The sequence below is a fragment of the Gymnoscopelus microlampas genome, assembly GCF_963454915.1.
Source record: "Gymnoscopelus microlampas genome assembly, chromosome: 5".
In the NCBI taxonomy this organism is placed as follows: Eukaryota; Metazoa; Chordata; class Actinopteri; order Myctophiformes; family Myctophidae; genus Gymnoscopelus; species Gymnoscopelus microlampas.
The window spans coordinates 46,804,615-46,822,114 of record NC_139942.1 but is presented as its reverse complement, the minus strand read 5'-3'; the positions used below and the strand labels follow the sequence as shown (position 1 = coordinate 46,822,114).

The 17,500-nt window shown below is 44.9% G+C and overlaps 1 protein-coding gene across 4 annotated transcripts in view; it reads left to right on the top strand.

Annotated features, from left to right (window-relative positions):
* mtcl1 (microtubule crosslinking factor 1) overlaps positions 1 to 10,134 on the top strand; it is a 90,226-nt gene extending 80,092 nt beyond the window's left edge. For 3 of the 4 annotated variants that reach the window (XM_084057745.1, XM_084057744.1, XM_084057743.1), the window contains 3 exons: positions 1,893 to 1,972; positions 2,606 to 4,187; positions 9,757 to 10,134. In XM_084057745.1, coding sequence (XP_083913871.1) covers positions 1,893 to 1,972; positions 2,606 to 4,187; positions 9,757 to 10,002 — 1,908 coding nt within the window. In that variant the 3' untranslated portion in view covers positions 10,003 to 10,134. Of the gene's footprint in view, positions 1 to 1,892; positions 1,973 to 2,605; positions 4,188 to 4,450; positions 4,476 to 9,756 lie in introns of all 4 variants that reach the window. The other variant, XM_084057746.1, reaches the window with a different exon arrangement.
* Positions 10,135 to 17,500: the final 7,366 nt, after the last annotated feature.

Below are 17,500 nucleotides of genomic sequence, written 5' to 3'. Positions count from 1 at the left end.
TGATCTTACTCACCGTGGTCAGCTCCTTCGCAACACTGGTGTGTGTATGCTCTTTTCTAACCCTTGTACCAATAGCTACTGTATGTGTCCCATCAAAGGCAATGAGCTTCTTGCGTGTTAAGCTCAATTTAAACGTCCTCATACGACTGTGTCGTTCAGCGAAAACAACACATAAAAACACTGATGTTTCAGAGTTGAGAATAGGTTATTTTCGGCGAGCTGATAGGAGCCGTCCAATGAATGAGAACGTCAGCTAAACGCCTAAAATCTAAATGAAGATTGTAACACTGAATACTCACTCTGGAATAAAATGTATTCCAGATGGTTATTATTGTCACCTACAATATTGTCATTTAATGACACCTCATCCAGTGCCAGGCTCCCATTCTAGCTAAGAAGACCCTCCTGACCGGTGATTATGCATATGAAGAGGTTCATTCTAAAATGAGATAACTGCCGTTGTGATCCCTACGGTTCCCAAAACAGATCATGGGGTGAATGTTAAACTTATTATTAGGGGCCTGCAGGGCAGCTCTTCTGCAAGTCCCTCTTGTATTTGTGTTTCTTCATCTCCTTTCTGCCAGGAAATCTGACTTCCCATGCATGAAAATCACTTGTGGAAGAAGTACTCCGTAAAAGTCATTGTATCAAAATAAAAAAGTATTGGCATCAAAATAGACTTACAGTACAATTGAAAAAGTACTACATCTGAAAATAGCATTTGAAAATCACAACGTGTTGCAATGCGACACGTTGTGAGCTTGTAGATTGTCCTCTTCCTCCTTCCTCTTTTTCTCCCATTGCTGCACAGCAGCTATAATCGGGATTGTTATTGAAGCTACTTTATGACCATAGTGAGTGAGATAAGAACATCAGGGAGCAGCTCAACAGCTCTAAAACACTTTATATCCATTTCAGAGAGCAAGGGAGAGTTGAGACTTTCATTCCAACATGAAAAATGTCCATTATTTGAAAGGAAGCGCTAGCTGCTCTTACAGTGAAAAATGGGACAAGACAAAACTAATGCATTTAATGACCCAATCTGCTGTATTTTAGAGTTGTGAACCAGATAATGTCACCATTTGTTATTTGAAATTTCCAACTGCCTTAAGGCTACAGTATGAACATCAGATCCCCACCCCCAAATTGAATACTTTAGAGATATATTTGAACAGTGTAAACCCTTCACACAACTCTGTTGTTAAGTTAAGACTTTTGCAGCCTGGATATAATCTATTGTAGAGATATTAACCACTTGAGCTTGTAGATCGGCTATTTTTGGAGAAGAACTTTGGGGTGGAGGGGAAGAAGTGGTCCAAGTATAGTTTTAACTAAGGTCCGTTTTGACTAAGAATAGAGGGTTTAAGTGGTTAAATCCCGGACAAGCCCCCATTGTGTTATGACACGGGCCTAGGGGTGGCAGGGAACATAGCAATTTGTATTTATTAAATATTCCAAAACAAATGAACAAATAAAGGCTGGACGGATGAGGTGTGGAAATCAGTAAAGTCGGTAGTGTAATGTGTGTATGCATGAGTGGATTGTGTAGTGTGGGTGAGAGTGTTGCATGTATTAACGTAAATGTTGGAAAAGATGCACATGTGGGTGACCTGCCAAAGGACTGGGGAGACAGGCTTTTAAAGGAGCGTGAGCACTGAGCATCCAGGCCCAGGTGCTTCCCGATTTCACTGATCATAGCCATCACACTGCTCCCCAAGTCCTATAGGAACAAATGAGAAAACATAATTAAGAAGGGCAAAGCAAATACACAACTCATAACCAACCACAGAAAAAGGTCATAGAACTAATAAGCATGGAATGGAACCGTCACAGATTGCATTTTGTAACAGCACCTTTCACCATGATTGCTGTGTATGGCCTTTCTATTTCAGGCCTTGAATGAGCTGTCGGAGAGAGATGAGCCACCCGCCTTCGGCGCAGAGGAAGACATGGGCACTGGGAGCCTACACAGGTACAAAAGCCTTATAAGAGGCAGTTTAGAGGTCATTCATTGTCTGATCAATCTGCTTTGCAAAATGAGGCTCATTGGTGTCAACAGCGAACAAACCCTGCTTTTGAGTGCAGGTTGCCTCTGAATTTTTGCCGCTCATATAAACTAATCCACCGGGGACACGTCTGGTGCCTTTGTCTAAACACAGTAACCAGAAGTGACAGTGAAGTCCCCCCTGGTGATATTTTATTAAAACTGCTCTTTTGGAGGGCGTTTGATCCGGCTCACAATGCTGCTGAATAATTCAGCCCACTTGAAAACACAAGAGGGGAAGAAAACTTTGTTTCGTTTTTTTGGGGTGGGGTTGGGGCCGGGGGGACGGCTGGACAAAAGTTTAGACTTTCTTTACCCTGCACTGAGAAAGCATGAAAGATGAAATCTGTGTAGAATTGTTTTTTTGTTTTTGTGCTCCAGTGTGGAGACATATACCACAGACACCTCCAGTCCCGTTGATCTTGTTGCTGTGTGTGTGTGTGTGTGTGTGTGTGTGTGTGTGTGTGTGTGTGTGTGTGTGTGTGTGTGTGTGTGTGTGTGTGTGTGTGTGTGTGTGTGTGTGTGTGTGTGTGTGTGTGTGTGTGTCCGTACCCCCCTTAGAGCCAAGTCTGTGTGCTCCATGAGCGACTTCCAGCGCTTGATGGACAGCTCGCCATTCCTCCCCGACAAGGATCACCGCGGCGACCGAGGCGTGGACGACGTGACCCCGCCCCTGTCCCCGGACGACCTCAAGTACATCGAGGAGTTTAACAACAAGGGCTGGGACTTCCCCGACTCCGCCCCCTCGGGTCCGCCGGGCCCTTCCCTGGAGGCGTGGTCAGACCCTGAGGCCAGGGGGGCGGACCCCGGCGTTACCCTCGATCCATTCCAGCCTCCCGTCTGGCTCCTCACTACCAGCGCCACCTTGACCACCAGCACACTGAGTGGCGCCGAACACTGCCACAGGTCCCCGCTGAGGGGCAACGGAGCCGGGGCCGCAGGCGCGGGGCTGGAGCACTACGGGGTCCACCTGCTGCACAGCCCCACCAGGACGGGGGCCGCCGCGCGACCCTCTGCCGCGGAGTCGGACTTCCTGTACGCCAAAGGCCGCGGCGGAGGCGGTGGAGAGGCCGGAGCCGGTGGCGGGGACGAGGGGTTCAGTGGCGGGAGGTGGCCGTGCGGGCTGCTGGATGCCGGGGCACTGAGGACTCCTCCTACCCAGGCCCCCATCTGCTCCACGGTGGGCTACGCCGCCTCTCTGGACCTGCAGCTGTCCCGGAACCTGAGCGACGACATGAAGGAGGTCGCCTTCTCCGTGAGGAACGCCATCCGCTCTCCGCCGAGCCTCGTGTTGCGGGACACCGCCTGCCAGACCAACGGTTTCACCACGCGGGGCACGCAGACCCTGCAGACCATCAGCGTGGGCCTCCAGACCGACGTGCTGCGGAACCTGACCAGCAGCCCGCACCGCTGCCTCACCCCGAAGGGCGGGGGCTCCACCCCCATCTCCTCCCCCTCGCGCAGCCTGCGGAAGATCCAGTACTCCCCCGTGGTGCAGAGCAAGTTCGAGCGGCCCTGTTGCTCTCCCAAGTACGGCTCGCCCAAGCTCCAGCGCAAGCTGTCCACCTCCAGCAAGGCCGACCTCCCCGCGGCCAGCAGGGCGCCCACCACGCCCACCACCCCCCAGAAGGGCAACAGCGAGTCTGCCTGGGCGCGCTCCACCACCACCCGCGACAGCCCCGTCCACACCACCATCAACGACGGCCTCTCCAGCCTCTTCAACATCATCGACCACACCCCCGTGGCCTACGACCCTTTGCAGAAGTTCAACAAGTCCCCCAGCCGCACTCGCGCCAACCCGCCCGCCACCACCACGCAGCCCAGCCCGGCTCACGGGGGCGCCCCCGCCGGCGCTATGGACCCCAAATCTGTCGCGCAGGAGCTCCTGAGGACCGCCCGCGGGCGCTCGCCCAGCCCCGTGCAGCTGATCGTGGAGTTGCAGGGGGAAAAGACGCCGGAGGTGGTGAGCGTGAGGCAGGACCTGTCGGCCCCTCCGGGCTACACGCTGGCCGAGAACGCAGCCCGCATCCTCAACAAGAAGCTGCTGGAGCAGAGCTTCAGAGAGGAGAGGAGGCTGCAGGCTGGGGGACGAGACGCCAGAACACAGGCCGACTCAGACAGAGGACAGTCTGGATGCATGGAGGTAAATATGTATACTCACTGGATTCAAAACTTCAAGCATATGATCTCTGGGTTTATGACGCGATGACTTTGGATTTTTCCTTGGAATGGGTTGACGACAAACTATGTGTATATATATATATATATATTTATTTGTATATATTTATATGATGAAGCATGTGATGAGGAATCTGCAATGATTAATAAAAACAAAAACAAAAAATAAAGCTAAACGATAAATTAGGTACATACACGATAATGACAATATTCATGTCTTTTTCTCAGATTGAAAGCACTGACTGATGCGATGGTAATGTTTAAAAAAAAAGTATTTCACAATGTTTCTACTTGGCAGTAATGCTGTACTCTTTGCTTCATTATAGAAACGTCAAGGCTTGTGCTGTATCTTCGTCTTAACTAACTGTCTTGTAGTCAGGACTTCCATCTTTATGCTTGAACTGCTACCTGCTCGCCACTAGGGTCCGGCCGATACCTTGATTTCTGGCACCCGATAACTATAATGATCACTGTTGATTACTCTGTCTAACCCTGTATACTTGCTATTTACAAGTCCCACTATATTCTCAACCAGAGCGCTATACCACAGATGTATTCTGGAATTTTGCTTGTACAGTAGCTATTGTTTATTATTTGTTCTTGAAAGAGAAGTAAATATAATAATCTTATGAAAACAACCCAAAGTTATCGTGCCAAAATGTCATTTCAAAACCAGCACATAATAACTTGAACAAATCCACTACATCCTCCTTATATAATTATGACTGGGAGAGGCCAATATCGCCTGAGAAATCGGCCAGGCCCTACTCACCACCCCATCCAGCTGAAGTTGAGGAAAAATAAATGATAGATGATGTAAACCAAGTGGGAAATACTGCTGGTTATTTTGTAGATAATGATATTAAGGGGCGTAAGCCTTTAATATCTGAAATTTATGCTGCTAACATGTCTAATGTTGTTTGTAGCTTTGATCTTCCCGGAAGGATTTTTAAGGCCCTTAGTTGTTGACCATGTTTTATATACACTACTAGACAGATAATTGTAATCTGCAATATGTACAGTGAGAGGCGTAATCCCTGATATGACGATTGTCTGATACCTACATTAGCAGGAAAGATTTGCTAGCTGCTGTCTCGTGTTCCCTGGTCTTTCCAACAGACAATACAATAGAGTAAAGACAGACAATACAGTGTATATTAGTGTATATTAGTGTATATTTTGACGTGTGTGTGTGTGTGTGTGTGTGTGTGTGTGTGTGTGTGTGTGTGCACGCATGCGCGTGTGTGTGCGTATACGTGTGTGTGTGTGTGTGCGTGCGTGCGTGTGTTATTACCATAATAATAATATAGGTTTTTTTATAATAATGTGTCAAATGCTGTTGTTGTTGTTTGCATCGCCCTGAAAACATTGACACACAGGGAGAGGACATTTGCCAAATAGAATATGAACCTATTGTATTAATCCACTACATTTTCTGCACATGAATCTATTTTGTACTTTTTTTTTTTTTGCCACCACAAATTATTTGCATTTTTTTGACGTGTGTTTGTGTGAAGCCAGACAAATCGCAATATGTGTTCAGTGGCGAAGTGGCATAGCCCCACTATGAAAAATCCAGATGGCATCGTCCCCGCATTGATGCCATGCCACAGGCTGCTTGACGGCATGTTGATTAGATGGTCTTTGGCCAAATGGAAATAGCATTATAGCAATCTTTATCATTTTTGACACGCATCAACTGCTATATGACATTCAAACTTCCAGAGTTTCACTTTGGGTTTTTCTGGTTGTTAGACTGTTCATGTTCAGGTCTTGAGGAAACATACAGCCTACATGCCCTGTTTCAGTATAGATGGGCTTGGCCATCATGTACATGGCGTATAAATAAGTAAATGTATATTGTATACAGTATTATCCTTGCGTAGACAGCCGATCGGAGATCTCCGCCTTCCGATCATCTGGCAAAATCAAAATTCAAAGCTGGGCCTTGAAACAGAAACAGACCTATGGCCATTGCTTTGAAAACTAATCCTGATACTGCCCCAATATGAAGGACCACCCTAAAGTCTTTGCATTGGTTCTGCATTGCAGTTTGTTTCTAAATCTCGGATTTTTTCCCACTCTGTTCTACAATTTACAATTTAAGCATTATCCAGAGCGACTTACAGTAAGCAAGGTAAACACATGCATCAAATGCATAGAGACAGTGTAGTGCCTCAGTAATCTAGGAGGATCATAGGTCAACCAAGAACCTAGCATCAGTATAAACTGTATAATACAAATAATAATAATAATAATCTGTACATTGAAACTATATAGGATGCCAGGTCAACAAATGAACCTGGCATCTGTCTACATAACATGCTATCTAATTTACATGTTACCTTTGCATTAGACTGCCTGGTTCTAGACCTAGATGGCATTTTGATGTCACCAAACATATCGGTAGGTGCAGATCTCCGCTACACAAGTCTGTGCTGTTTCTTAGAGAGCATTCGAAGACACACTGGGTAGAAGGCGAATCAGATGATTCCCCCCACACATACTCAGATGGCCTGTGTCTCTCCATGCCATGGCTGTGTAAACTCCCCTTCAAAGTCATGGTGTTTCTTCCAGGTCCTGCAGCGTGTGCTTTGTATTGCCATCTTTGTAGTGTTGAAATCAGTTACCTCACTGCCGGGCAGTCAACCTCTCTGCCTTTTGATATGCTAGCCGTATCCTTATCCATACCCTTTCCTCTGTCCTCTGGCCCTGATTTCACTGATTAACATATCCCACTTTCCGTTTTCCTCTCCTCCTCTCTCCTCTTCCCTCTCCCCTCTCCTTTCCCTCCCCTCCCCTCCCCTCCCCTCTCCTCTTATCCTATACCCCTATCCTCTCCTCTGGTCTGGGCTCTATCTCTCCCTCCCTGCTTATCTTCTGTGTTCCGATCTAGAACCACACTGTCATACTAACAGCTCCTTGGGGACTCTAACCGCTTGTCTCCGTGATGTAAGTTCCTACTCCTGCTTCTAGTCTGTGTCCTTTGACCTTCCTCAACATGGTGGGTGGGTTTCACAGGCCACAAGGACCCTCCTCCCTCTCTCTCACCTCACCTCACCTCCTCCTCATTGATGCATGCCTCACAGGACAACACGACCCTGACAGTGTGTGAAGCCATCGGAGTGGTGCGACGCTGTGTCATGCATCTGTGTTGTTGTTGTTGCTGTTGTTATTGTTGTCTTTTTGTTTCGATGTCTGCATGCCTCGTTTCCTCTGTATTGATCATTGTTCTCTCAAAGTTCACAACCGCAGCTCACGTGACCCAAAGAGTCGTCAAGAGACTGTATCGGGAATCAATGTCAACGGTCTGTTGATCGGACTGATCGTGGGTGTGGATGGGGCGGGGTTTACAAGGAAACAGTGACTTGCTTCATAAATCTAAATGCGCAGCCGGCAAGGTGTTCATGACATGAAACGGTGACTCTTTTGGACACGTTTGACTCTTATAGCCTCACCCTCCTCGGCAGAAGTTGTTTGTTGTCCTTTTCTTGCAAATTACGGCCACCTCTAGAGCATTCTAACATGAACTGCCCCCCAACCCAACCCACCCCTCTCCGTTGTGTTCCTAGCAGGTCCCTCTAGCTGCGTCTCCGCCACCATGCCTGCCAGTGGATGGAGTTTGTCCTAGCCTTCAATTTGTTGCTGCCATGCCTTCTCTCTCTCCTCTTTTTACAGTTTCGCCCCCGCCGTCTCTCCTCCCGCGCACTAACAAGCCCTCAAAACGACTCATTGACGAAGGCGGTCCTCTTAACACATCGGTCATTTCCCTGTTCCCTCTCTCACCTCTGTGGGTTTGTGTGTGAGTGTCTGTGTGTGTGTGTGTGTGTGTGTGTGTGATGAGGCTTCTGGTCTCTGCTTTGAGTTAACACGGGCGGAGGTTCATTGTTGCATGCTGGACCAATGGCCCACAGCATCTACGGAGGAGTGGGTGAGACGAACAGCAATGGCGTTCGTTAGGTCACATTGCTGTTTTCGGTCGGCGCCCAGGTTGTTGACTTTGTGTAGGCGTCAGAGCCGCATGATTGGTGGAGTTTCTGTGAGTTGGTGTTATTGTCAAGAACACATGACTTGTGTGTTATCACCCAGGCCACAGAATGGGTCATTTTTAATAACCTGGTTAAACATGCTGTGCACATCATGCTTTGGTGGACCCATCACTCCTGTGCATATAGTATTAATTAATTCATTAATTAATTCTCTCTCTCTCTCTCTCTCTCTCTCTCTCTCTCTCTCTCTCTCTCTCTCTCTCTCTCTCTCTCTCTCTCTCTCTCTCTCTCTCCTACATCAGTTCATTTAATGGTAGTTAGTTTCACATACCACTTATGATTACGTCCATTTCTCCTCTATGCACTTTATCCGTCTGCCTTGGCTGATCCAGTCATCATATAAGCACAGTGTTTGGCATATCATCTACTGCTGACCCAGTCTGTTCTGTGTGCACTCTATCCATCTTTCTTGACCTGATTTCCTGTCAGTTCATCTGGTTCATCCAGTTCATCATCGCAGACTGTCTGACCAGTGTCTCGTTTCCTTCATCCATCGGCCGAAATTTAACACCGGGGGGGAGAAAAAAAAGGACTAATTCTGAATCAGGCCAGCATGGTGTGATGTCCTCATGCGAGCCTGTTGACCCAATCACTCCGTACTCGACATCATTCTGTGTGTGTAGTATGGCAGGAGTGACTAACAGCAGTGGGTGGTTCTCAAACTTTTTTAATTTCAAAGAACCCCCATAACTCTGAGATAAAGCAGTCTCAGTGTTACAGACCTGTAAAGGCCGATACATACTCCCTCCGACATCGGAAAATCTTCCGGTTCGCACAGGCTTTCCGAACTGTAGTTCGGAGAGTCAGGACATCTGGAGGTGCACGGGTACCGAGAAAAACGTTGCGAGACCGCCCATCAGTATTTGAAAATGACGTCAACTTGTAGTTATACTGTATCACCTCCCTTTAAAAAAAGAAAGGTTGGGACGGGTGTATGTGTTGCGCTTAAAGACCAAACCGCACCAATGCAACTAGTCGCAACTCCTTGCAACAAAACAGTTTTAAGGTCAACCGCACCAATGCAACTCCTTGCAACTGCCATTGGGGATAATGGTTGCAAGTACTAGTTGCATGTTGCAAGGAGTTGCATGGCGAATCATTGGTGTGGAGTGAGCTTTAGGGTCCATTTGGAAACCCCTCAAGGAGCCCAGAGAGGTCCCTAGACCTCACTTTGAGAACCACCGAACTAACGGCGTAGCAACAGACTTCAGACACCACTCACAATTTCTCTTTAATCATCATCTCATGAATCCTAATCAATCATGATGCTCATCCTTTTTTGCCCATAGTTCGTTCCTCATGCCTCACAGTGAATTCTCACAGGATGGATTTCAACATCCATTTCTCGAATTCACGTCATTTCTGTTTTTTTTTTCTTTTTAATGCAAACGTCTTTTATCCCCCCACCCCCCCGTCCCCCCGTCCCCGCCCCTGTCCCCCCGTCCCCTCCTCTCTGACGCCCCCCTCTTGTCCTTCGCCTGCCAGGATCTGCCGCGCTCGCCGGTGGCCCCGCCCCTGGACTCCTGCTTCCTGCGGCCGGCGCGCCCCGCCAACCGCCGCCCTCCGTCGCGCTGGGCCGCCCACTCCCCTTCCTCCTCGCCCAAGTGGGGCGACGGCAGCGACAGCAGGTCCAAAGGGAGAAGGTTCACCTTCCCTCCGCCGGGACACAGCAGCAGCAGCAGCACCATAACCATGCTGGAGGAGGAGCCAGGGGGGCAGGAGCTCGAGTGAAGGCCTTCTCCTCCTCTGCCCTGCTCCTCTTCCTCCTTCCCTCCTCCTTCCTTCCTTTACTTCCTTACTTCCTCCCTCCACCTTCGTGGTTCCATCATCATCTTCTGCCCGACTCTCCTCTCAGAGGCTGAACAGACCCTCAGTACCTCATCAAACTCAAGCCTGATTTATGCTTCGTCACACGACGGTGTCACACGCCCGAAATCTATATCGTAAATTCGTAGATCGTCTATTTTCAGTTTGCGACGCCATCGCATGACGGGGCATAAATTAGGCTTCACTCTCTCCGGGGGCGGGGGAGGGGCAGAGCCATAAGAGGGGGAGGGGTTGAGCTCCACCCACAGTAGCACCAGCCGACCAATGAGGAAAAAGAACCCAGAAGTTCCTCTGAGAAGAACCTGGATTGTACTGTTACACCACTGACAAGTAAAAGAAAAAAACATTTCCATAAGAGGTGCCTGTAGACAGTTATTCACAGCCCTGTGTGTGTGTGTGTGTGTGTGTGTGTGTGTGTGTGTGTGTGTACAAAATATACTAATATATATATATATATATATATATATATATATATATATATATATATATATATATATATATATATATATACACGTGTACATATATATACATATATATATATATATGTACGTATATATATATATATATATATATATATATATATATATATATATATATATATATATATATATATATATACATACATACAGTGGTTATCAACCTTTTCAGGCCGTGGACCTTGCAGAAAAGACATTTTTGAACTGGGGACCCCCAACCTGTCAAGCACTTGGAATTCTAGGAGTTCAGACATGCATTTTTTTCCCGTTTGTTTAAGATTTATTTTTGGGCTTTTATGCCTTTATGGATAGGACAGTACGCTGACAGGAAATGGGGAGTGACAGACTACATTCAGCCTAGGTGCCTGGACCACTGTGCCAGCAGCCCAGGCTGAGGCATTGTATTTAGTTTGACTCAGTATAGCCGATCTACAAGAACAAAACTCCTCATGTTGTGAGCTTATAGATCAGCTATTTTAAAAATGTTGCCTCTTTCTTATATTATTTGACAATTTGGACAATATTTGACCAGTTTTTATAGTATAGTTTGTTGATTACTTTTGATGCAGTAGTGTTCTTTTTTCTTTCTTTCTTTAAAAAAAAAAAAAAGTATTAAAAAGTCACTTAAATTGTCACTTAACTGTTATCTGGGGACCCCCCCCCCAAAAAAAATAATAATTTGGGGACCCCCCCTGGAGTCCCGACCCACAGGTTGAGAACCACTGGCGTATATATATATGCATATATAAAATGTATATATAAATTTCAATCACACTTCTGAATCTTTTTTTTTTATGGAAAAACTGTAGATCAGCTGTTGTATTTGTCCAAATATGAAGTTTACACCGTCTATTGTCTGTTTAATTTTATTGTCTGTTTATTTGTTTGTTGGGGTGGATTTTATTTTTTATTATTTGTTATAATCGGTCCTGTGAAAAAACATGTTCAAATTATTTTTTTATGTTAAAGCGAGGGCATATACCTTAAAATGTTGTTCCTAGCCTTTGAAACTTGAACTTCAAGAACTGCTCATGTTTTGTTTCAAGGGGGACGAAAGACAAACAAAAAAAAACACGAGCCCTGCTTCACTGGGACTGAAGCAGGGAGCAGGGACACATGATGTCAACTAAGATACGCTAATGTACTTTATTTATTTTCTATGTTCAGATGAATGTTCCGCTCTGTACTTCGACATGGGGGTGGTTGGGTAAAAGAACAACTGAATAGCCGTATATGCATATTTGGAAGGCAGTTGTACAAATATCGGTCAAATATTTGCATGCCTTTTTTTGAACACTAGCACTTTAGTGCATGTACATACAAGCTGTAGTCATTTGTGATCACACAGCACTGCTGTAAAAGACGGAGAGAAGAGGAAAAAAAGACAGAACTCATGAGGGTACGCTAACGGCTTATTAATACTTTGTCGCTCGACTATTTCATCAACTGTCCCTCGACAAACAAACAAAACGTCTAGAGCGTCGAAAGGGTTGTGCCGACAAAGTACCAATTAGCAATAAAGCTGTCCTTTTGTTGCCACATGATTTGCATTGACTTTAAGTAAGAACATTTTTAAGACAAATTATTGAATCGTTATGGAGCTGTCTTTGTACAGCTGTTACAACGGGATATGAATTACTTTTTCTTTTGAGAAGAAAAAGGGATTGTGGGGAGGGTAAAAAAAAAATTATGAATGTTTTAAATGAAAAGTCTATGTCGGAAGTCTAACGATCTATAGTCTCTGTTTAATTGTTAATAAACATGAATGTGTATTTACAAGACCTTCTCCTTTCTGTTCTGTGCCATCCATTGATTTATTGATTATTGGCTTGGCTGAGAGAGAGAGAGAGAGAGAGAGAGAGAGAGACTACTTTAACAGGTTGCAGAGAGATTGTATCTGAACTTTTACATTTGTATGTACAGTATGCATGCATCTGCACATACCCTACTGTATATGTATGTGTCATATATTTTCCTGCGTGTGTGTGTGTGAGCGGATTACAGCAGAAAGCACAGGATTACTGTGGGTCAAGGTGGTAACAGAGTGAACCACAAGTCAAATCCTATTGCATCACAGTCAGATTTGTTTTACCTTGGTCATGCTAACCCCTCTGTTATCACTCGCAGAAGATAGCCAATCTACAAGTTTGTTGATCACTATTTCACTGACAGATCGAGTCGCGCTGTTCATTAAGGCTGCAACTATTGATTATTTTACTTTTCCGATTAATCGAATAATCGAGAAGCATGTTTCTAGGGAGATTTATTTTTCTATTTTATGAGAACAAATTGACACCAAAAAATTTGAATTGATTTTTTATTACCGACTAAATCTATAAGTCTGACCACGTAAGCCCTATTTTTATACATCATGCAACGGTGTTGTGTAAAAATAACGGATCTATACACAAGCTCACAATGCGTCGCATCACAATCTGCTATTTTTGAAAATCGGTTATTTTATGATCAATTGATTTTCATGGGTTCGATTAACCCTACGGTTCATGTTATCTCATTTGAAAGTGAACCTTATGCATTGCATAATCGTGCTTGTCAGTTTAACCATAACCAACCATATGCATTTATCTGTGCTGTCAGCTTGAAGTTTACATTTTGGAAAGTATCAAAACTGACAATGTACAAACCATGTCCTTTACACTTGCAAGATAGCACTTTTATTGGTAAAACCCGATCCCTTTATTTGTCTCTATGGGAAACACAGAGTGGATGATAGCACAGGAAAGATGCTGATGAAGAGAGAGAGAGAGAGAGAGAGAGAGAATATAGAGTTATAATGGTTAATAATTCATTTGGCCCCAGGCTCAACTTCCCCAACATGAATTAGTGGAGGTACAGAATAGTGGTGGGCCTCCCATGATGGTATTTGGGCCCCCAAATAATTGCCAAAACGCAAAAATGTTAATGTAAAATATAATAACATTCAACCACTTAACCACTTAAAGGACAACTTCACCCATTTTCAACCTATGGTCATGTTATATAGTTGGTCCTCTCTAATGCTGATGATAATATATGGTACCATTTTTGTCTACTTGGTCTGTGTCTCAGAGGAGGGCTGTGAACAGTTCAGAAGCCCGCCTACCAGTTGACATCATCGTTAGGCAGGTTTTTTTTATTTGACTTATTAATACGAGAACAATGGCTTCCATTATAGCATGCTAACTTTCCAGTCCGGTCCTTGGCACTAAATATTTTGAGATGGGGTCGGCGACCAAATCCTAATAATTTTGGGGGTCCTGGACATGAAAAGGTCTGAGCACCCCTGACATGGCAACATACGTTTTTCAGAAACCTGTTAGGATTTAGAAGACATTTATAGATTCTCTGCGTTCTCGGATTGAATGGCTTAACAGTGGTTAAGTGGTCAGATGGGTGGGCCGCGAACGCTCTCTAGATTTTCAAGTGGGCGGCTGTGGCTCAGGAGGTAGAGCAGGTCGTCCAATGATCCGTGGGTCGGCGGTTCGAATCCCGGCTCCTCCTCCTGTCCACATGTCGAAGTGTCCTTGGGCAAGACACTGAACCCTACATTGCCTCCAATGACTCGGTCGGCGCTTGCTTGCCACCATTGGTGTGTGAATGTGGAAAAAGTGGGGACGCTGGCGTCGACTGTTTGCCGCTCCACCTCCCAATGTCCCCTCCCTGTATGAATGAATGAACCATTGTAAAGCGCTTTGAGTAAGTTTGAGTACTTAGAAAAGCGCCATAAAAATGCAATTCATTATTATTATTATTAAGTGGTCCCTGATCTAGAAAAGGTTGAGAACCACGGGTGTAAAATATACAGTATTGTTTCTTACTGCTCCCTGAGAGGCAGCTGAAAAGAAGAAACCAGACAGGAACCAGACAAATGAATTATCCAAGCAGAGCTTACTGGCCCCGGGCAGTGTGTGTGATAGAAGTGTGACAGTGACCTGGATGTGTCTCCAGACCAGACCAGACATACTGTAGGAACAAGACTTTCTCCAGAAGAGATGAATGTCACTCCCCCTAATGAACAGTGCTTCAGATTAGCATGAAAATTACATCTAATCTCATGTTTTTTATCTGCAAAAGGTGGTCACATTTTAACACCTGTGTGTGTGTGTGTGTGTGTGTGTGTGTGTGTGTGTGTGTGTGTGTGTGTGTGTGTGTGTGTGTGTGTGTGTGTGTGTGTGTGTGTGTGTGTGTGTGTGTGTGTGTGTGTGTGTGTGTGTGTGTGTGTGTGTGTGTGCGTGCGTGCGTGCGTGCGTGTTGAATGTGTAGCGGAATGTTTTATCCAGTGAGCCGCACCGATTTGAACTTATTTTCGTATTTTCTGATATGATACGGCATCTTGTTTCATCAATATCAAATAATATCGTAATCATATCCCATGCATATTTACTGTTCATTGAAATTGCATTTAACTCTACAAGGGTGAAAAAAAGATTATGTTTCAATTCATTCCCAACAAACAACAGCCAATTTCTCCCATCCCTGAAATTACATGGAAAATTACAACGCTAAGCCACTGCTAATACCACCCAATTAAATGATAAGACCCCCGAAACTGAATTAGGCCATTGGTCCTTTTGATAGGGGACTGGATGTTCTTGTAGGACGATGATGATCTAAAAATGATTCTTGGTACTCCCGCGTGCTCGGCCTCTCCGACCTTACTGCGACTTACTTGAAGTCGCTTTAGTTGGAATTGTAAATAAGCTCATTGCAGATCCCATAAACATACTAATAGGGTTGACTTGATAGGGTAATTGTGTGTGAAGTTATCAGCCCGCTGCCCTTTGCTGGTTCTATTGTCACCCTGTCACGAAGCCAACAGCATGAAATCCAAATGTGGAACCACATGAATAATTAAAATCAGCAGGATGTGAACAGTATCGGATTTTTTTTATTTTTGTGTCATCTAACTTTTTTTAGTCCTTTAAGGATGGTTGTGTCACTCCACCCATCCTTCCATGCAACACTTTGCTTCCATGAACAAGATATCTAGAACAGTGGTTCTCACAGTGGGGTCCGGGGACGCCCAGGGGTCCTTGAGAGTGTACAAATGGAACCAAATGGACCCTTATTGGCCCATTAGGTTCTATTTGTTTACTCTCAGAGTTATGGAGGTCTGTGTCGCTCAAAGTGGGGGTCCTTGCAATTAAAAAGATTGAGAACCAATGATATATAGAGAACTATACTGGCTGGATTGCCATGGAGTTTGTTGTGTACCTTCATGCCCCCCGAAGGCTGAACCCAACTGAGTTAGGTGACCACATGGCCTTTCCTCTATAGCGCCACTCTTAGGCATAATTTCCATTTGCACACAAGCTACCTACACATCTAATGGGTGGATTGCCATGAAACTTGTTGAGCACATTCTTGTTCCCTAGAAGAATGAAGTCTGCTGATTTTGGTGACCTCATGACCTGTTCTCTAGCGCCACCCTCAGGTGTACATCTGTAGCCGGGACTATAGTTATGCAGAGAGCCTATTCATGGGGGAATTGTGAAATGTTATTTGGTTCTTTTCATTTCTTCAGTGAAGCAATTTTATATGACTTTTCTATTTCAATCTCAGTGACATGGCTGTTTTTGACAAGCTCTAGATGTTGAGGTATAAGGCTGAGTTAGGATACTGTTATGAAACATTTGTTTGATATGTCATGATGATGACAGAGCTGAGATTCTTGAATACATGAGCCTTTATTAGCTGTCTTGACTCTTGACATCCTGACTATGATTGAAATAGACAGAGAGAGGAGGAGAGACACGTTTTCTTGTCTGGCGAAGAATAAATGATGAATCACTGCTGAATTGTTTAGACGACTTTGGACCCCTGTGTTCCCAAATCTCTGTCGGCTTAACTGAACAGATGAGACAACTATTGTCGTTCTCTGTGCCTTTGTTTCTTGTGCAGACTTTGCAGCTGACATTTAAGGACCCGGCTGACATTTAAGACATCATTGTACCAAGTTCAATTCCGATAATAATATCACACGACTACTGATTTGGAGGCACCTCAACCACATGAACCTTTAGTGTCCATATGTTGGCATGTCATAATGAGTGCTTATGCGAAAATAGGTGTAGATTCACTCTTTTTGATTAACAGATTTGGTCTAGAGGGAAAAAAGGAGGGGACAATGTATAGACCCCTTGGGGGACCCCAGTCAACAAGTGCATAGGGTTTAAGTGCTTAAGAGAAGGAAGATAATGCTTCTGTGTCATGTATATTACATTTAGTGTGAAACCCCTACGCAGCACTGTGTTAAGGACGTTGTTAAGAGCAACTGGCTTTCACATCTTACGAAAATAATAATCCCTTTAAAGTATCCCTTTGAAATGCTTCAGACTCCAACATAATAGGCTACATGGTGTATAGCTTACAGAAACATGTGGGGTCTGTCTAAATATTATAGCATAATATTCTTTTGTGGATGACACCTGTTTGTAGTAGGCCTATACTCCACAAATGCACCTGACAGAAGAGTGTTGCTGTTGTGCGCGCACAGGGCATCTGTGACCTCCTGTAACTTTATGTTTAGACCAGGGGTCTTCAACAGGGGGTCCGGGACCCCTGGGGGTCCTCCGAGTCCGAGCTACTACAGGGGGGCCACCAAAGTTTTGTGTGAACTTAAAAGATAAAAAATGTATTGAACCCTAGCATCCCTATTCTGGGGGGACCATTTCCCGGAAATAGCAGATCTACAAGCTCACAACGCATCGTGCTGCGAGGCGTTCTAGAGCTTCTAGATCTGCTATTTTCGGTCAAAGAGGTTTGGCGTAGAGGGGAAAAAGAGCAGACCAAGTAGTTTTGTAAGTATTGAGGGTTTAACTGCCTGAAAATACACATTAGCATGACCCAAGCTACACAATGACAGTGCTGTCAAACAAGTCTATGAAGCTATCTATGAAATCTATGAAAAAGTTTAATCTGCAACA